The 21881-nt window shown below is 32.5% G+C and overlaps 2 protein-coding genes across 3 annotated transcripts; both read left to right on the top strand.

The window, feature by feature from the left end:
• Positions 2592 to 12400, top strand: LOC109354894 (CLP protease regulatory subunit CLPX1, mitochondrial-like). 2 transcript variants are annotated; one of them, XM_019597695.1, is made up of 16 exons: positions 2592 to 3562; positions 3605 to 3804; positions 4402 to 4463; positions 4691 to 4785; positions 4890 to 4969; positions 5264 to 5314; positions 6187 to 6261; positions 6338 to 6415; positions 6961 to 7017; positions 7498 to 7568; positions 7674 to 7773; positions 8001 to 8105; positions 8384 to 8446; positions 11298 to 11420; positions 11533 to 11685; positions 12146 to 12400. In XM_019597695.1, exons 1-16 carry the CDS (start codon positions 2836 to 2838, stop codon positions 12218 to 12220), a joined length of 2115 nt encoding a protein of 704 aa, XP_019453240.1. In that variant the 5' UTR covers positions 2592 to 2835; the 3' UTR covers positions 12221 to 12400. The 2 variants fall into 2 exon arrangements, with proteins under 2 accessions (XP_019453240.1, XP_019453239.1); XM_019597694.1 differs by having other exon boundaries at positions 2592 to 3804.
• On the top strand, positions 15299 to 18118 carry LOC109354895 (chlorophyll a-b binding protein CP26, chloroplastic-like). The gene is made up of 6 exons (XM_019597697.1): positions 15299 to 15554; positions 15947 to 16031; positions 16164 to 16214; positions 16489 to 16609; positions 17230 to 17364; positions 17695 to 18118. The coding sequence occupies exons 1-6, from the start codon at positions 15365 to 15367 to the stop codon at positions 17953 to 17955; spliced, it is 843 nt and encodes a 280-aa protein (XP_019453242.1). The 5' UTR covers positions 15299 to 15364; the 3' UTR covers positions 17956 to 18118.

Raw genomic sequence — 21881 nt, 5'->3', positions numbered from 1 at the left:
GTTAGGATATAAAGATTAGCCATTTATTCTAGCATCGCAAGCTCAATAAGTATTCTATTATAATGACTCAACTAATATGAAATGTTTCATTGTTCTTTTAACTAACAAAATAATCATCAATAATATTGATGACCAATAATATAAACTTATAAAGATATTGATGAAGATGACTTTTTTTGGGATATATCAGTCATGTGAGAGCGAACCAATTACATATGATGATTTATATATAAGAGATGATCATGATGAATGACTTTGGGTGAATCAATATGTTCCTCCAAATAATGATTATTTTACAAGCCAAAAATAATCAAAGAAAAGGAAAAGGTGGATGCAAGTAGTCATTGTATAATTATAGCTTAATTTTGATTGTTTTGTAATTTGTATAATTTTATTTCTTTGTAATTTGGATAATTTTTTTATTTGTATGTACTCTGTCAAAACATAGTCGGCATAATATACATTGTTTGTAGTTTGTATTGTATTGATGTTAAAAAAAAAGTTAATTACACTGACATCCCCTGAGTTTTAGTGAAATTACATAAATCACCCCTCATTTTTTCTACACCTACACAAACCTCCTCTAGTTTCTATACTTTCATTACACTGACCACCCCCGCATGATAAATAAGTATAATATTTTAAACAAAAAAAATGTGATAAATGCAATTATGTTAAATAAAACATGGTATATTGTGAGGAAAAATCCAAATAATGAAAGGGGTGACATTTTTTGTTTAAAAAATTACACTTATGTCTAATGCAGGGTTGATCAGTGTAATGAATATAGAAACTTAGGGAGGTTTGTGTAGGTGTAGAAAAGTGAGGGATAATTTGTATAATTTGACTAAAACTCAGTGGATGTCAGTTTAATTTACTCTAAAATAAACTTCTGACTTATATTAATGTGTCTGTGTTTTGAGAATGTCTGTACTGCTAATAAATGTATATGCATATATTAATTTCTACAAATCAACAACGAATTCTATGAGAAGCTCTGACATACGATGTTGTAGTACAACAATGCTTTTTATAAACATCATTATTGTACATGCTTAATACAATAGCACTACTTGTGTGTTGTTGTTGTATTAAGGTGTTGTTTGAGAATATTTATGAATAATATAACAACGTTTTTTTGATAATACGTTGTTATATATATGCAATACAACAGCACAACAATAAGTGTGATTAATAATACTTATAAAATGTGTTGTTTATATAAGACATATATGACAGCGCTTTGTATACGAAGTACTGTTGTATTTATGCATTATATGACACGTTTTTTCTATGATGCGCTGTGTTATATATTCAAACAACAACGTTTGAGAAGCAACCTTGTTAATAATGACAATACACTAATGCAGTCAAATCGAAAGGGCATGAAAATACTCTTATACATCTAAAATATACGTTGTTGAACTACAACTCTAACATAATGATTGTATAGATATTATATGCAAAGAAATCTCAATCAGGTTTCCTGCAACAGAAAAGTAGCTGAATGCTGATGGCTGCAAAATTACAATACCGTGGATGGCATTGCGACTTAACATTCAACAAATAATGGATATGGTCAAAATCATAAATATAGAAAATTAACAAACCAAAGTATGTTAAGTACATGTTTGGTTTGGACTTTTTTTTCTTCATTTTGGTTCTACAGAGAAAAAAATGTATGCACTGATAGTATAATATTTTTTACACTATCAATGTATCATCCATCATTTATTTTTAATTACAATTGATTTTTCAAGAAAAATATTTCAAATGAATGGTGAATGATGTATTGACTGTATATAAATCTTTATACTATTAGTACATAAATATTATACTCTTTACAAAAATGGATATGGTCAAAGTCTAAAAAATTCATCAATATTAACGTATGACCATAACACATCACATCGAAAATGATAGAAATAGACAAATGTATGATAGAAATAGACAAATGTGTAATAACTGTTTATGTATTTATGGCTTGTGTTGGAAGTTTCCTTATATCAACGACCGGATGTTGTTAAGATTGTTCTTAATAAAACAAGAATATTTATACTTTATTCTTCATTGTATTATTTTTATATTTTGTTCTTAAATAAGATTAATTTTTTGTTGTTTTTAGCCAATAAAAAATGAAGAGAGATGTATATGTTGTGAGAAAAAGCATATATTGTAGGAATAAAAGTGATATTTGGTATTATAAGACAAAACATATGTTATTCTTATTCACAAAGAATTGTAATAACAAATTACTAGTATGTACAGACAGTTCGTGTCTGCCGACGAATATTGTATGATACTACATATTCAATATTTATATATTATATTGTTTATGTGTTTATGATAATGTTTAATTTAAGTGATATATGTGGTTAATTAATGTATTGGTGGTAGTTGCTTATGATTTTATAGTTTTTTTGTAAAAATTAAATAATGTTAAGGGCAATATAGGAAATGAAAATTATACCATGAGGGAAGTTATTTCAAGTTTTGACTTTATATATAGTATAAATAAATAAAACAATATGTGAGAGTTAATAAAAATTAAGATATTGTTTGTAATTCTAATTGTTCTTAAACATTATCCTAATCTTTATACCACACTTTCTCTCTCTCTTCTTCCTTTCTTCTACCTCACTTCATTAATAAATCCCCCACAATCCAAATCACTATCACAGATCCAAATTTATTCTCTTTTCTCATTTGGGTCATTGAAACAAATCCTATTTTCTCCATAACAATACTGCAGAATACTAAATCTGCTTTTCTTATATCCCAAAATTACCATTTTTATTTAATTTTTCAACCTTTTCCGATCAGAATTCTTCACCCATGTCTAGAATCTTCTCAAGATGGAAGAAAGTGAAGGAAATGAAAACACTTTCAGATACCCATTTCGCTGTTTCCTTCAATAATCGTTCCCTGAACCGAACCGGGTTCAAATTCAACCAGGTGTGTCCTATCTCGACCCACATGAAGAATTACAAACTCCACATTATCTCCGCCCGTCGCCGCCGTGAACCGCTCGTCGGCGTTCAGGAACGGTACAAGTGGGATCGGAGTGGCTCGGATGATATCATCAACCCGACCCGAAAGATTCGGGTCGAGTCGAATTGCCCACGTTGCACCAAAGACATGAACCTCATATTCTCCAATAACCATTTTCCACCTCCAGATTCAAATTCAGGTTTTGAATCTTTTGATTCCAATTTAGCATCACCAATTGTTACTGAAGATGGTTGTGGTTATCAATCTGTGAATATTTGCCCAAATTGTAAAAGTGCTTATCACTTTAGACCTAATAACACTGCACCTTTGCAAGGTACATTTGTGGAGATTGGAAGGGGCAGTGATAATAACAATAGTGTTGTTAAGAGTAGGAATAGTAAAATTCCTAGGAGGACCACACATAGTAAAGGTAGTAGTAGTGGTAAAAGTGGTAGTGTTGTGGGTAGTAATTGGCTTGAAGTGACAGTGTGGGATAATATAAGATCAGCCAAAGTTAATGGTCATGATAATGGGGAGCCACCCGTGAATTGTCCGCCACCACCACCACCGGGTGGTAATGATGGGAATGGTTTGGCTGTGCATAATCCTCCAGGCCCACCTTTTGTACTTGGGGTTAATGTTATCCGGCATACCGGGCTGAGGGAAGGTGGTGCTGGCAGCGGCAGAGGAGGTGGGGGAAATGGAGAGAAGGCTACTTGGGGAGGGTCTAATTTGGGGAAGGATTTGCCCTCTCCAAAGGAGATCTGCAAGGGTCTTGACAAGTATGTTATTGGCCAAGACAGAGCCAAAAAGGTATTATATTTTCCTTAATTTCTTTAAGATTTGCTATTTGTTTATATATAATCCAGTTTTACCATGTACTCACTCGGTTTAGAATATCTGTTGTTTAAAAGGTAAATTTTGTTTCATTTTATCAGCTTTTTTTAGGAAACAAAGAAGACATTAATTATTTTTCCAACTTTATTATTGTTGCTTAATATCTACAGTAAATAGAATGAAGAAAATATAATACATTAAAATGGTAATTTAGGTTCAATGCAGTTATATTTGACCCAATTTGATATTATTTAGTAGCTTTCTTGATCCTTGCACAAAAATCTTGTATGACAGATATTTTGAAATGATGGGAGTAATGCAATATTTGGCATGCTAATATGCAATGATGTCTCAATGTTCCCCTTGTGGTTCATTTGGGAATGAAAATAAAGAGTGAGAAAATTGTTTACTTGTATAAATGTATGTCTATTGTTCATATTCATTTTCATAGTTTTGATTCCTTTTGGAAAAGAAAAAAAGAAACATCAATGTTATATTATACACTAAGGTAAATGCATTGATATAACTTACGGTCTTGATTTTGATCTCATCAATGCTCTGTTTCTTTTGTAGGTGCTTTCTGTAGCTGTATATAACCACTACAAGCGAATATATCATGCCACTATACAGAAAGGGTTGGTTCCATTACCACCCCTTTCATTTTCTTAATTCACATTCCTTTGTGGATACTGATGCTTGTGATTCCATTCTCCTTTCCTTTTTCCTTCTGAATTTCTTCTTGCATGAACCTATCCATATGTCGTGATACACTTGTATGGGGACTTTGCTAAATGTCAATCTTGTAGTTTATTCTTTTGCATTATCTATTCGTTATGATTGAATTGGCGGGTTTCAATATTAGGTCAGGGGCAGAGTCAGGAACTTTAGAAGGATTTGATGATGATGACGTGGAGCTAGAAAAGAGTAATGTTCTCTTGATGGGTCCAACAGGGTCAGGTATGACATTCATTGTAGCTACTTTTTTCCAACAGGGCTTGCTCTTCTATCTGAAATTACGACATGACCATGCCGTCTGTGCTAATCTAATTTTCATGAAATAGGGAAGACATTACTTGCAAAAACACTAGCTCGATTTGTGAATGTTCCATTTATCATCGCTGATGCAACAACCTTAACACAGGCAAGTATCCACTCCTTGATGAAGCAATGTTATAATTTGGGAAACTGAGAAATTAGCATCGGCAAATTAAATGATATTCATTTTCTTGTGCCAAATATATGGTTTTAATTATTTGAGTGATAAGAACGTGTTTGTTATGTTGTGCTAAATAAAACTGACTTTTACTTTCTAATGAAACTTTGGGTATTCAATAGTAATAAAAACTTCTGATATGGTTTCATGGCTAGCTCATGTTGTTGTCCCTGGTCAAAATTTTGTTGTTATTGATCTAAATGGGAGTGTTCTAATTTGCAGGCTGGTTATGTTGGCGAAGATGTTGAATCAATACTGTATAAACTTCTTGCGGTATGTGTATATTTCTGCAGAATTATGATATTGTTTGAACATATTATCATTTCATTTTCTTCTAGGAATGAGCCTGTTATAAATTTTCAATATCCTGGCAGTTTTTATCTCTTTGTTTTTGTTATGCTCACTGTTGATGATGAATGGGTGTTCTAAGAAAAGAGCGTGTTATATTGAAGGAAAGTTCCCTGCTTTAGAAACTTAATTGAAATTTGAAAATGATAAAGGTCATTCCAAATTATTTAACACCATATATTAGTTGGATAATGGTTATTCAATGGTTTTCTCATTTTTAACATTTTCAAAAATATCTCTATATAAGTAACTAAATAATCACTCAACCATTCATCTCCCACACAATCTGATTCTTGATGTGTAGCAGAGAAAACTCTAAACGGTTGCAGTTGGTACTAACAGTATGAAAGTCAGCTCTAAAGTTCTCTTTTTGGTTGACAAGGACCTTTTTGTAGATAATATCTCCTAATTTCATCTCTATCACTTGGATGATAATATGAATTTATTGCCTTAAAAAAAATCATTAGGAAGATTTTTCAAATCAAATTTCAAAGGGAAGGATCAACGGGAATAGGGGACTACAAGACGAAATGGGTAAAATTGTGGAATGAAGTGGGCCTATATATATAATTTTTCTTTGCCTCCTTGAACTCAAACTTAATATATATATTAAATTTATAAAAAAAATCCGAATTTAGTGGGGGCAATTGTACCCCTACTTATACATGTACGTTCGTCCCTAGACAGACCCCAAAATGGTGGGAGCCCTGTGAACTGTCCCACCTTTTTTATTTGTTTTGAACTTTTCAGAAATAATTGCTACTTCATTGTTTATAATGGTTAATTTTGTCATATAGGCAGCAGATTTCAATGTTGCAGCAGCTCAACAAGGGATAATTTACATTGATGAAGTTGACAAGATAACTAAGAAGGTACTTTGCTAATTTAATCGGAGAAGTTTTAATTCTCATCCACTATAGCTTTTAACTGTTCTGGTATATGTTACAGGCTGAGAGCTTAAATATCAGTCGGGATGTTTCTGGCGAGGGTGTTCAGCAGGCATTATTAAAAATGCTGGAAGGAACTGTAAGTAAAGAAATTCCTGATTGCAATTGTTGGTAACTTGTTTATCTGCTATAACCACACATCTCTGCAGCATTAATCAAATGTAGAGTGATCATTATATCCTTTGTGCCTAAACATTCCATGGACAATAAAGGAATAATGATAATAATAATTAAAAAGGAAAAAAGAATTGCACTACTGAAACTTGAATTATTTGAGTTGAGACTAGATTAACTATCTAGTCAGTTATGGTTAATTTAATTTGACTGAGATTCTAGATTCTTAAGCCTGTTTCTGATGCCTTTTTCAGATACTGTGTTTGACATTTACTTAAATAGATTCATTTATATTTTAGTTTGCAACATAAACATATTTTCTCTCACTCCATAGGACATCAAATTATTGTAACACTACCTTCCGTTTTCATGAAACACTTCCATTTTATTTGTTATTTTTTTTTACAAATTCTTTGATTATTTCTGCTGAACATTGTTGAATAGTTTAGTTCTAAACATATTCACTGCTAATATTACAGTCCTAAACTTGGAATAATTTGTATTGTCTAGATAGTAAATGTTCCTGAGAAAGGAGCAAGGAAGAATCCAAGGGGAGATAGCATACAGGTATGTTGCTTTGCAAAGAGTAACATCTCTTGTTATTCTTTTTCATGTTATTCATGCATGCATCTCAGTATGTGGATGTGATTAGAAAATTTCTTACCTTTTTCTTCTTTACTTCTGTCCTGAATCCTGAAATGTTAGATTAGAAAAATCCATCTATTATTTTGGTTGATTAATACATCTTTTTCTTATTGGAAGAAGTGAAAATTAGGAGGACAGTATAGTCATGTGATTGGTTAATGAATACTAATGCACGCACTTGCAATTAAAGCTATATATGGTTGGAGGAAATTTGGAAGGAAAAACTAAAAAATGAATAGTTCGTAAAGAACTTGGGTCACGTTGTCATGTATTTCTCAATAGTCTGCCAATGAGGGTTAGCTTCAGTCACCTAGTTGCTTGTGCAGTATGAATAAACTTCTAGAAAAACATGATTGTTAATTTTTAAAATAACCTTCCATTCATTCTTGATGTGATATGCAGATGGACACAAAAAATATTCTTTTTATATGTGGTGGCGCATTTATTGATCTTGAGAAAACAGTTTCGGAGAGGTGATCCCTTTTGCCTTTCAAAAACAATTGTTCACAGGTCACTGATGCTTTACATACATCTTGTTTCTGCAAAGAGTATTCATTAACATTTATTAGTTATACCAGACGACAAGATTCTTCTATTGGTTTTGGAGCACCAGTTCGTACCAATATGAGAGCTGGAGGAGTAACAGATTCGGCAGTAGTATCATCTTTACTTGAGTCGGTGAGAATTGACTTACGAATGAAAATTTTATCCTCCTTTTTAATTTTTAACAAGACTGGAGAGATGCATATATTAAAGCAATTGAAGCTAATAAATAATGCACTTAAGCTACTGTGTGCTTTTCCAAACCCTCCAGCACCAGAAAAAGAAGACAGAATTGAGGTTATGAAATTGTTATACCTAACAACATGCAAATGTGTCAAAAAGTGGAATTTAATAATTTTCAGGTGGAAAGTTCTGATCTTATTGCATATGGCCTCATACCAGAGTTTATTGGACGATTTCCCATCTTAGTCAGCCTGTCAGCTTTAACTGAAGACCAACTTATGCTGGTACTCCTTCATTGTTTATCACAGCTTTTCCTGATTTCTCTGAACATTTTAGTGCTCCAAACACTAATTCTTCTGGTATCTTGGCTCTGATGATCATATGCTCTACATAGGGCATGGTGTATATGTTGGTTTAGAGTTTCGAATTGTTAAGATGTGGAATGTTTAATTTTGAATGCATGTGGGCAAGCCTACTTGTCGAAAGGGTTACAATTATTTTTTAATTTCGGTTTTCAACAGATATATGGTCATATGATATAAAAATATTGTTGGATTTACAGGTCCTTACAGAACCAAAAAATGCTCTTAGTAAGCAATACAAGAAATTATTTAGCATGAATAATGTAAGCAGCTCCTTCTCTCTCTCTCTCTCTCTCTCTCTCTCACTCACTCACACATGTGTGCTGTGTGCGGCATACCATTATTCACTGACTGAACATATCTTTTATTTTAAGGTTGTTTATATATACTCTTCCCATACCCCACTAGGTAGGAACCTCATGCATTGAGCCACCATTTCTTTGCTAATTTAATCGGAGAAGTTTTAATTCTCATCCACTATAGCTTTTAACTGTTCTGGTATATGTTACAGGCTGAGAGCTTAAATATCAGTCGGGATGTTTCTGGCGAGGGTGTTCAGCAGGCATTATTAAAAATGCTGGAAGGAACTGTAAGTAAAGAAATTCCTGATTGCAATTGTTGGTAACTTGTTTATCTGCTATAACCACACATCTCTGCAGCATTAATCAAATGTAGAGTGATCATTATATCCTTTGTGCCTAAACATTCCATGGACAATAAAGGAATAATGATAATAATAATTAAAAAGGAAAAAAGAATTGCACTACTGAAACTTGAATTATTTGAGTTGAGACTAGATTAACTATCTAGTCAGTTATGGTTAATTTAATTTGACTGAGATTCTAGATTCTTAAGCCTGTTTCTGATGCCTTTTTCAGATACTGTGTTTGACATTTACTTAAATAGATTCATTTATATTTTAGTTTGCAACATAAACATATTTTCTCTCACTCCATAGGACATCAAATTATTGTAACACTACCTTCCGTTTTCATGAAACACTTCCATTTTATTTGTTATTTTTTTTTACAAATTCTTTGATTATTTCTGCTGAACATTGTTGAATAGTTTAGTTCTAAACATATTCACTGCTAATATTACAGTCCTAAACTTGGAATAATTTGTATTGTCTAGATAGTAAATGTTCCTGAGAAAGGAGCAAGGAAGAATCCAAGGGGAGATAGCATACAGGTATGTTGCTTTGCAAAGAGTAACATCTCTTGTTATTCTTTTTCATGTTATTCATGCATGCATCTCAGTATGTGGATGTGATTAGAAAATTTCTTACCTTTTTCTTCTTTACTTCTGTCCTGAATCCTGAAATGTTAGATTAGAAAAATCCATCTATTATTTTGGTTGATTAATACATCTTTTTCTTATTGGAAGAAGTGAAAATTAGGAGGACAGTATAGTCATGTGATTGGTTAATGAATACTAATGCACGCACTTGCAATTAAAGCTATATATGGTTGGAGGAAATTTGGAAGGAAAAACTAAAAAATGAATAGTTCGTAAAGAACTTGGGTCACGTTGTCATGTATTTCTCAATAGTCTGCCAATGAGGGTTAGCTTCAGTCACCTAGTTGCTTGTGCAGTATGAATAAACTTCTAGAAAAACATGATTGTTAATTTTTAAAATAACCTTCCATTCATTCTTGATGTGATATGCAGATGGACACAAAAAATATTCTTTTTATATGTGGTGGCGCATTTATTGATCTTGAGAAAACAGTTTCGGAGAGGTGATCCCTTTTGCCTTTCAAAAACAATTGTTCACAGGTCACTGATGCTTTACATACATCTTGTTTCTGCAAAGAGTATTCATTAACATTTATTAGTTATACCAGACGACAAGATTCTTCTATTGGTTTTGGAGCACCAGTTCGTACCAATATGAGAGCTGGAGGAGTAACAGATTCGGCAGTAGTATCATCTTTACTTGAGTCGGTGAGAATTGACTTACGAATGAAAATTTTATCCTCCTTTTTAATTTTTAACAAGACTGGAGAGATGCATATATTAAAGCAATTGAAGCTAATAAATAATGCACTTAAGCTACTGTGTGCTTTTCCAAACCCTCCAGCACCAGAAAAAGAAGACAGAATTGAGGTTATGAAATTGTTATACCTAACAACATGCAAATGTGTCAAAAAGTGGAATTTAATAATTTTCAGGTGGAAAGTTCTGATCTTATTGCATATGGCCTCATACCAGAGTTTATTGGACGATTTCCCATCTTAGTCAGCCTGTCAGCTTTAACTGAAGACCAACTTATGCTGGTACTCCTTCATTGTTTATCACAGCTTTTCCTGATTTCTCTGAACATTTTAGTGCTCCAAACACTAATTCTTCTGGTATCTTGGCTCTGATGATCATATGCTCTACATAGGGCATGGTGTATATGTTGGTTTAGAGTTTCGAATTGTTAAGATGTGGAATGTTTAATTTTGAATGCATGTGGGCAAGCCTACTTGTCGAAAGGGTTACAATTATTTTTTAATTTCGGTTTTCAACAGATATATGGTCATATGATATAAAAATATTGTTGGATTTACAGGTCCTTACAGAACCAAAAAATGCTCTTAGTAAGCAATACAAGAAATTATTTAGCATGAATAATGTAAGCAGCTCCTTCTCTCTCTCTCTCTCTCTCTCTCTCTCACTCACTCACACATGTGTGCTGTGTGCGGCATACCATTATTCACTGACTGAACATATCTTTTATTTTAAGGTTGTTTATATATACTCTTCCCATACCCCACTAGGTAGGAACCTCATGCATTGAGCCACCATTTTTTGCTGATATTGACTATAGCCTGCCTTGGAGCCATTGCCCAGCGATATCTTTTATCGTTCTGCATTTAAACATGACCTAGAATCCTGATCAAAACGAACCTTGGATGAATTGGTTCGTTAAGGTTTTTGGCACCATTTAATTTTGCTTTTTGATAGACCAAAACAGGTCAACTTGTTTCATTTTTGTGTGCAAATCATTTAATTGCCCTGTCTCTGTGCCTGTTCATTTGTTTATTCATTCAAGTTAGTGCAAGTGTGTAATAGATACTGGGCAGTAATATAGGTCTTATTGTTTGAATCTTTACTCCTACACTTCAGGTTAAGCTATACTTCACAGAGAAAGCTCTGAGACTAATTGCAAAGAGAGCTATGGCCAAAAATACTGGTGCCAGGGGTTTAAGAGCCCTACTTGAAAGCATTTTAACCGAAGCCATGTTTGAGGTTGGGAACAGTCTATATATTATTTTTAAAATATCTGGCTATCTTCATGTATCTAAAACTACATTAATCTGTATGACTTCTTACTGATACATGCAATGCATATATGTACTAGATTCCAGATATTAAGACAGGAACTGATCGGGTTGACGCAGTTGTTGTTGATGAAGGGTCTGTAGGATCCGTAAATGCCCCAGGATGTGGAGGAAAAATTCTTCGTGGAGATGGTGCTTTGAAGCAGTACATAGCTAAGGTCAAGGATTCAATGGTATGATCTTTTATTCGAGTATGTTCCAGCTAGTTTGTTAGGTTGGTTTTTGCAAATTGATGATAGTATTGCAATAATAAGAACTACATTGACCTCATCCAATTACACTCAACATATCTGTTGGTTCGAGCTAAACTCACCTCCCCTTATCCGGATATCATGATTGAAATTACGCTGATCTTCTCTAAGGAAACCTGAATGTAACTTTTCAAACGAGAGTAGTGTCGAGTGTAATTAAGCTAAAAATCAGGGGAGGTTAGTGTGATTTCTCTTTAATAATAACGTATTAGACAAATGGGTTTTCACCTATGCATAGACATGGAGTATGTTGCTTTTTTTGTAAGGTCCTGCTGATATTATATTCCCTAGTGGAAATGTTTTCTTTCATTTACAGCATTTTATGATCCATGAAGATATATATAGTAGGTAGTTTTGAACCATTTTGCTTAACCTTTTGTAGGTTAATGTTGAGGTAGCAGAAACAGACTTAGCAGAGGGGGATTCAGAGCTTTCATCAAGAGCCATGAGTATGTAGTTTTATTATATTTACCATATTCAGTGTATAATTTATCATTTCAATTGTTATTTGTAAAGATCACATTCAAAATTTGCTGTAATTATCCCTTGTATAACAACAGCATAGTTACTGCCTTAGGGTCACTGGATAAAGAGGAAATAGAATAAAAGAAAGGTTTGTTGTACCATTGCTAACTTATATACAAAGATTGAGGTTAAGGGTCAATTTCTGAAGACACTGACTAATTTTTTTATATACTTTTTTCCCTTTATTGGAGTTCCTCCTCATCTTTTATATGGACAAAGACTAAAAGTTCACTTAATGTTTCACATGAAAACTTGATGTCTTAATACAAATTAGAGTTTAATATTAATGTGTTTTTTACACAGTCATCATATTAGTTCCATCAAATTATGTGGGCCGTTTGTATATTTGAACTACTCAAAATTATGAACTCATATTAACAAAAACCAACTATGGAATAATATAAAAAGTAGCATGTAAAATTTAGATTTTCACCGACCTCTATTTTTGCTCATCTCCCTTAACTACTTTTATTTTTTTCTATTAATTTTCTCTCTCATGCCCCAACATTTTCCAATCCTTTGGAAAGAAAATCGCTTCTGGAGATAGGCAAGTATTCTATCAATAACCAAGTAATAATGAACATGTGTAGACCACTTTATAAATTCTATCAATAACCAAGTAATGATGGATATTATATATTGAAAATATATAATACCCCCAAAGTATTGATTTATTAATATAAAAATTGACAACTTTGTAACCAATTGAACCATGTACCTATAATACCTATGAGTACAGAAGGTACTCTAATGTTGGAAATCCTTTTGGTAGTTCTCGAAATATTATTTTTGAGTGTGTACATTTTCTAATATATTTTTTATGCCTCTCTCATGTATCCTCTCTTGCGTTAGTCTTTTATTTTCTTACATTTTATTCTTTTACTAATAACCGTTCCTATAAAATATTCTCTTTTAGTTGTTAACATTATTTTGCTTTTAATGACAAAGAATAAAGAATGTCCGGTATTTTCTTTTTATTATCATTCCCTTGTAAATTAATATAGAAATGTGAAAAAAAGAATCAAATAAATAATCGGTAACTAATAATGTGTTGGTCTAGTGGTGTAAGGTTTCACTAGATCCTAAGGTCAAAGGTTTGATTCTTGGGAGCGACATGAAAGGAGGAGTCACGAACCCTAAAAGAGATTAGTTTCTTACTCAAAAAGATGACTAAAAACTATAATTTTGTGAAGTGAGCATTAGTGAGGCCTTGTAAACTAATTATTCTTGAGCTTGGTCAATTTCATGCAAATTTGGAGAAAGGCTTTAGCACTGTTTCAGTAATTGGTTTTTTTTTTGTGTTTAAACAAATGACGATACTTATATGGAATTTTTAGGTGCTTGTGAAGTTGTTATTGGAAAACAGACCTACAAAATACAAACATATAAGAAATTGTATCTAAATTTTATCATTAAACAGTCTTTAAAATGCTCACAAATATAATAGGATCATCCTCTTGCTTGATATGTTAATGTCTTAATGATAGGTTGGAATCACTTAGAAGTTATAATGGGGTTGCCAATGTCTACATAAGACTGTGTGGTACATGTGGTAAGCTACAATGACAGCTGAAGTTGCAAGCCTGGTCTCTTTTCTAAAATCTACATCTGAGGTGTGAAAGTGGTCCACATATTACTTACTGAAAATCATATTTTAGGGTGTGCATAGGCCGGGTTTGGTCGGGTTAAGGTTTGTCCCTTACTCAGCCATGAATATTAATTGGATCATTTTTTTAATCTGGACCTGACCTAGACTCGAAGCTAACTTGACCCTAAATATTGTTTAGGTCAGTCTTTAAACTCGATCCGGTCTTAGACCCGATTAAATATAATGCATATTCATTGTAGATAAAGTCTTTTTAATATTATGTATTATTTATGAATATGTAATTGGACATATAAAATGATATATGTTTATATAGGTTAATCATATATATGATGAGAAAATTAAAAAACAATGATACTTCCAAGTAGAAATGTGTCAATTGAATAGAGACACATACAAATATGATGTGTGAATGGCCATGAGACAGGTCAGGTCGGATCACATTTGGTCTCTATCTAACCATAAACATTGACTATGTCAAATTTTTGAACCCAAACCTGATTCTAGATCTGATGAAATCCGGGGCATACTCAATAAGCAAGTAGGGTTGGATTGCTCACTCCTAAATTTTTACATTACAATTCTGTCCACAGAATGCCCCCAAAAAATAACAAATTAAGTCTCTTCACTGTAAGTGTAAATCATGTAAGTGTTACTACAATTATGTGGTAGCCATTACATCTCCTTGACCAAACAAATTCAAAAAATTAAGCCTATGGTAATGCATCTAGCTAGAAATTATTAAATGGAGCATGACCAATAATTTCCAGATTTATGGCCCTAATCAAATTCTCACTAAAGGATTATTTCCTTGAAATTAAAATGGGCTCATTACGAATCATAGAGAAAAAAATGTATATGCAATGATGTAATAGGTTTTGGATTTAATATGTATACACGAATAGAGTAAGTGTTTTTTATACTGTCAGTCAATCATCCACCATTCAAATGTTAGTTATCATTGACTCTCATACAAAAGTAATACAAATCAAGGGTGGATGATGTGCCGATAGTGTAAAAAACTTTACACTGACAGTACATAAATTTTAAACTCGTAGATTTTTACATTATCATTATATCATTTACCATTCATTTTTAATTATTATTAACTTTTAAATAAAATTAAAATTAATATAAATAAATGATATATTATAAATTTTTACAGTGTTAATACATATAATATTATTACACTCATGAAAATATTGTTGGAATTATTTGTGATAGATTATTAATAGTAGAGCATGTAATAATTTAGGATAAAACATGTTATCCAAAGTGAGCAAATTCTTGACCCTAGAAGCTACCCCACATCAGCACAATCATCTTCCACGTTATCAAAGACTACCCAATAAAATCCATACATTAGATTACACATTTTCACACAAAACCATGCATAATAGTATTAGTACTACTTCCATAGTTCCATTTTCTCACCTGAGTTTTCTTCTGAGACTTCAAAGACAGCATAGCATGGCTTCCCTTGGCATGTCAGAGATGTTTGGAAACACCATCAACTTGAGTGGTGCAACAAGGTTAGCACCATCACCCTCTAACCCTGCTGCCTTCAAGACTGTGTCTTTTTTCTCCAATTTCAATAACAAGAAGGCACCACCACCTCCAAATAAGAAACCTGCTAGTGATGAGCTTGCAAAGTGGTATGGTAAGTCTTCAAAACTCATGTCTATGGTAGTAACTAGTAAACACTAATGTGGTGTAGTAGTGTGTTGGTCCAAGTGAAAGAGTCTCGGGTTACTTTACTATGGGAGCACATTTGTTGTCCCAAAAAAGTGTCACTGTTAAGTTTGATCCCATATCCAAAAAGATAATGTGATGGTCGTGTAAGAGAAAGAATTGGAATAGACTCGGTTCATTTAAGTATATGTGATGTTCATTCAAGAGGAAAATTTGTATAAACTAAGTTTAATAAAGTCATATGGTGTTTATTTATGAGATTGGTCTATTGAAAGTAAGTTTATGTAAGAATTTCTCTATCTAACAATGTAATTTAAGGCAGAAAACTAGTTGCTAACTTTTTCTTCCATTTGATGTCAGGTCCTGACAGGAGGGTCTTCTTGCCAGCTGGTCTCTTGGACCGATCTGAGATCCCGGCTTACTTGACCGGAGAAGTGGCAGGAGAGTATGTAGCTTTTTCTCCTCTAGTCCCCTTTAACTTGCAATGACATGCAACTTGCTGAAAGTAGTGAACTGTATTTATGGTTCTTATTGAATTCTTGTTTTGCTTAATTTTGTTAAATGTGTGTCCATGCAGCTATGGTTATGACCCATTTGGTCTTGGAAAAAAGCCCGAGTACTTTGCCAAGTATGTCAAACAATCACAAACTAGATATCTATTATGTGTTTCTTTAGTATATGCTTATGTAAAGAAGGGTGACCCAGTATATGAGGCTCCCACTTAGTGGAGTCTGAGAATGGTAGATGTAAGCAATCTTACCCTTGCACGTGGAAAGACTGTTTCCAAGATTTGAACCTGTGACCTCATGGTTACTAAGCAACGATCTTATCGTTGCGCCAAGCTCACTCTCTGAGTACATGCTTATGTAACATTAATTTTGTGGTAATGTGTCTTGGTTCAGATATCAGGCAAATGAGTTGATTCATGGCAGATGGGCAATGCTTGGTGCTGCTGGACTCATCATTCCTGAGGCCTTTAACAAATATGGAGCTAACTGTGGTCCTGAGGCTGTTTGGTTCAAGGTTTGCAACCTCTATAACAAAACTTGCTAAGTTTATTAATACAATAGTTGTACATTTTCGTTATTTGAACACTTAGAATATGACATTAAGACAATATCTAACTCACATCTGCATATAGTATATTCATTTTAGATTTATATATAGTATATAACAGTACCCAACTCCTCCAGGATATCTCACATCTTATGGTACAAGTCGCACAGCCGAAAATTGGGGCGCAACAGCTGGCATAAACTTTTTCCTTAGTTATATGACACTAAACAAATGAAATTTGATAGGTCATTTCCACTAGTATGCATTCCAACTCTAATGGAGTGCAAATATTGAATTCTATTTTGTGTAAAGGACCATTTTAGTTACTTCAGATTTAGTACGACTTATCCTTTCAATTTATATTACTCACCCCATCTTCATTAATCTGCCTTTATTGTTATCGACCATGTCTAAAACCAATCCTGATTATTATGCAAATAAACTATTTTCATTAGTGTTACTTTCAACCTCTGTTTAGAATATCGAAACATAGCATATTTGAAAATTCCCTTCATTGAATATTTGTGATTGCATTGTTAACAACTTAATATTATGCCAATTCAATTTTCTTTATGGAACCAATGCAGACAGGAGCTCTGCTTCTTGATGGAGCTACGTTGAACTACTTCGGCAAACCCATCCCCATAAATCTTGTTGTAGCTGTCGCCGCAGAGGCTGCTCTTGTGGGTGGTGCAGAGTACTACAGAATTACAAATGTCCTGGTATGCAACTTCTTCGATTTTGATATTATTTTCGGTTTTCAAGTCATTGTTAATACATTCACCTCAACCTTCCTCTTCGGATGCTTAAAATATATTATTGCATGAAGTCTCACATCGCCAACACTTCCAGACATTTTCCAAATCATTTAACGAGTTGATGTCTCATGTATGTCTTAACATAATCAAACTCGTTAAATGGCTTGTCAACAGACGATTCGGCGATCGTGTAAAAAACGTTTATACTAACAGGTTTTCCAAGTGAACCATGTCACTAAAATGTTGATAAATTTGAAGGAATTTGTAACCAAACTTGAGACTTAATTTGGTCAGGATTCGGAAGATGAGCTTCATCCAGGTGGTCCATTCGACCCATTGGGGCTAGCAAAGGATCCAGAGCAAGCTGCAATACTAAAGGTGAAGGAAATTAAGAATGGAAGACTTGCTATGTTTGCAATGCTTGGCTTCTTCCTTCAAGCTTATATCACTGGAGAAGGTCCTGTTGAGAACCTTGCAAAACATCTTAGTGACCCTTTTGGCAATAACTTGCTCACTGTTATTGCTGCCTCTGCTGAGAGGGTTCCAACTCTCTAAACCAATCTTTGTAATGTTTTTTCTCTAATGTTAAATTTACAATACATCTTACTGAGACATCATTGTTAAGCCATTTTGTTTTGTTCCTTACAAGCAAAAGTCACTTTTCATTTTTAGAGTCTGAATAATGTGTGGCCTATAATTTGAACTTAACATTCTTCAATTTCTTCCAAATTAGCATGGTCTTTAACAAATTCATACAAGAATAACTTAACATTATATAGAACTTGAGTTTTTTTTCCACTAGAGAGTAGAGACCAATACAAATTAGGAATAACAATAATTATTGAGAGTATTGTTCAAACTTAACATTGTATTGGCCCTTATTTAACAACCCAATTTTCATCCAAGCACTAGTAATCTTTCAACCTACCTTTGTTACCATCTTATCAAATTGAAAGTATGAAACTTCATTTAGGTTGGAAATGTGCATTGTACACACAAGTTACAAAGAAAGATCATTATTGAGAGTTTATATTGTAATGGCAAAAGAAAACTAATAGAAATTGCTAAAACAGAAGCATAAAAAAAAGCTACCACATTAGATAATGACTAAATATTTCATAAATTATAGTAACCCTTTACCTTCTCAACTATTTTTAGAGAGAACCAAAAGAATGATAAGATTTATATATTGTTATTACATTATCCATTATTTATATTTAATCATTATTGACTCTTGAATAAAAGTAAGTTTTCATTGTAAAATGAAAAAAAATCACATCCCAAAGTATTGAACAAGTCAGTTTCCAAGGTATATTTAACATGTAACCTTTACATGCATTAGAAAAAATTTGAAAAATAAACAAAAATAGGAACAAAAAAAATTACAGGATATTGTATCAAAACTTGAATTTCAAATAATGGGATTCTTCTTCTAAGTGCATAATGTAATGGTTTCCTCTGTCTGAGGCCTTCAACTAGTATTGAATTTCTCACGTGGGCCTAGAAATTTGCTGGGCTACACATAGAATAGCAGAACCTGTCACAAATTACTGTTTTAATTTTGAAACCGGATTTTTTATTCGGAACCAAAAGAGACTGAGGATGCTACATAGTTAAAGTTTAGGCTAAAGCTAAACTACATTTTTTCTCTTCTTTTCCTATTTAAAATTTCAATTGGTCCTTTATTTCATAGAGGTCTCCTACTTCAATGTGGTTAGGTTCTAAATAACCTTATTTTTTAATCTGATTAACATGTTGATAGTAGAAAAAACAATATCTCTAATAGTATAATAAGGTTCTATTAAATCCCGAAATATAAAAACTATTAATGATTTGATTCTTGTGAGTGACATTTGTTGCAAGAGAAATCACACGGTCAAAAGAAATTATTTCCTTATCTAAAAAAATAAATATATCCTTGATAGTATTAAACAAACAATGTCCATTGCGGTGGGTGGTGGCCGAGGCCAGGTTTGGTGTTTCTGGGTTGGGGTGCTAGTGAGGGCAGAAGAGAGAATTGGGTTAGAGGGTGAGCATAAGAATGCGTTATTAAATTTCATTGTCATATAGCTAATTCTTATGCACAAGAAAAAATAAATGATTGAGCCATAAGTTTTGATTTTCATCTGTATTAATGTAGGTGGTTGCTTCATTACTTTCCCAACAGAAATGAGAGAATGACGGGGAATAACTTTCTGCCATATGATCTCAAAATCATTTCCACATTTTCTATAATTAATCTTCATCATTATTGGTAACCTAAGTTGATTTAAATTAAAATTATGGAAATCAAATTTTCATATGAAAGTTTCGTAGCCCATGTGATGCTACCGGTGTAAACATGCAGAGTTAGCCATTGTTTAATAAATAATTAGAAAATATTAGCAGTATTGTATACCAATGTACATAAAATATAATAAAAACCAAAAAATAATTGATTCTTCCACCAGTTACTCCAATTATCATTTTCTCTTGATGTTGTCTACTTACCTTCATAAGATTATTTTATTATTAATGACAAGGACATTCACAAGCTCATTTTTTTATACATGTGCTGATTGATGTGAAAGATGATTGAGTATTTTAAATATTTTAAATTAGATCTTTAAATTCATGTGGGTGACAAGTATTTTTTTAGAAGGTCGTTGACCATGAATTAATTATTTATCTATTGAATGAAATAATATTAGCAAACCACACTTTTTATTATAATTTATTTGTCTCTTAGAGCCTATTCATATTTTTATATTTTATAATAAAAAAATGATTTCTCTCTTCATCTTTATATATTTAGGGTCCATATTTTCATATGAAAAATGAGTAAAAATATTTTTATTTCAATACAACTACTATGAGAAATTAAGAATGTATGAGTGAACATGCTTCCATATTCATTGACTTCATTCATTAAAGCGTATGAAAAAGTGTGTGAAAATGAATGGAAAAAAGTGTGTGGAAAAGTGATATGATGGATGGCATCTTGTTCCTATGATTAACTACGAGATGCCTCTTGTCTTGGGGAGCATCTGAAAAGGTGGCTAAAGAAGAGTGTGGAGTCAAACTTCCAAAACCTTTAAAATCAAAAGTGAGGGAAGTCCATAGAAAACATTAAATTAGAAAAACTCACCCTATGAAACTCATGTATAAGGATTGTTTTTATTATGAAAAATGATATATATCTCTACTAAATCATCTTACTAATCATCCTACCTATAATAAAGTGACATATGTCAAAAGATGATATCTTATTTATTGATGATTGGTTTTTCCATGTGACATATGTTACATTTTTGTGGATAGAATAATTAGTATGAGAATTTAGTAGGAAAATATAACATTACTCTTTTATTATTATTCCTATTACTATTATGTATAAATGTAGTTAATGAGATGATAGGGTAGTGGTGGTTCCTAAGTTAAAAAAGGCCATACTAAAGTATTAAATTGGCCCACAAGCTTTTCAGAATGGCTAGTGCATGCATATTGAACTTTTTATTGGGTCATCTTAGAGTTTATAAAAAGAGCATAATATTTGTCCCATAAAAATTTATATTTACAGTATCAAACTCGTTAGTATATATTTTTTCTCTAATAAAAAATTACAATTTAAACCACATATAACTATTGCAAATAATTATTGGGTCTAGCAGTGATTGTCTGATTAAACAAAATCATATTAGTTCAATATTTAATTTATTGTTTATCTAATTTAATTGCAATACAATATTACAGTTCTGGATACTGCTAAATGTGTGCATCAATAGACATAGACTGATCTAGTTCAATCATGGTATTGGGTATTGACTTTAAATTTTCGATATGCAGACATCCAAATATGTAGAGGTAAAACTTTATTACTCATAATTTTTCATCCAACTTGAGTTTATTATTAGAGTTCTATGCTAAAATTTTGGAAAATATATTTAACATGCCTTAAGCATTTAATTCATGTCTGGGACTTGATGCACAGCAAGTACTATATTTGTCTGGTCTAATTTTTATATATATACCTACCTTTTATTTTACATTTATAGATATATTATACATAGGTTAGAAATTATAAATTTCTAATTAAGGTGAGCATCATATATTTGATACAATAATATTAACTATTTATTTTCGGGGTTACATTATAAGTAATCTAATTAGTGACATCCCTTAGATTTCTAAAAGGTTATAACGGATATGAGCTTAATGGGTGGATACCCATCAGGTTAACCCATATGGGATAATGAGAACCCTATAAGTTAACACATCAGGAAGGTTATGGTCCCCAATACACCAAATCAAATTTAGTTTTCTCCTCTTCCCATCAGACTGAAAACGCAAGTTCCAAGAGGAATCAATGATTTGTTTGAGGAAGGCATCTTACCACAAAACCTCTTTCAGAAACGTAGATCAAAGGAGCACATCCAGGAATATGGATTCAGGTATGACACTGCACCCTTTGATTCATATATGTGCGTGAGAATCATGAAATT

The sequence above is a fragment of the Lupinus angustifolius genome, chromosome LG08 (genome assembly GCF_001865875.1).
Source record: "Lupinus angustifolius cultivar Tanjil chromosome LG08, LupAngTanjil_v1.0, whole genome shotgun sequence".
NCBI classification, from domain to species: domain Eukaryota; kingdom Viridiplantae; phylum Streptophyta; class Magnoliopsida; order Fabales; family Fabaceae; genus Lupinus; species Lupinus angustifolius.
This window is presented reverse-complemented; position numbering and strand designations above follow the sequence as displayed.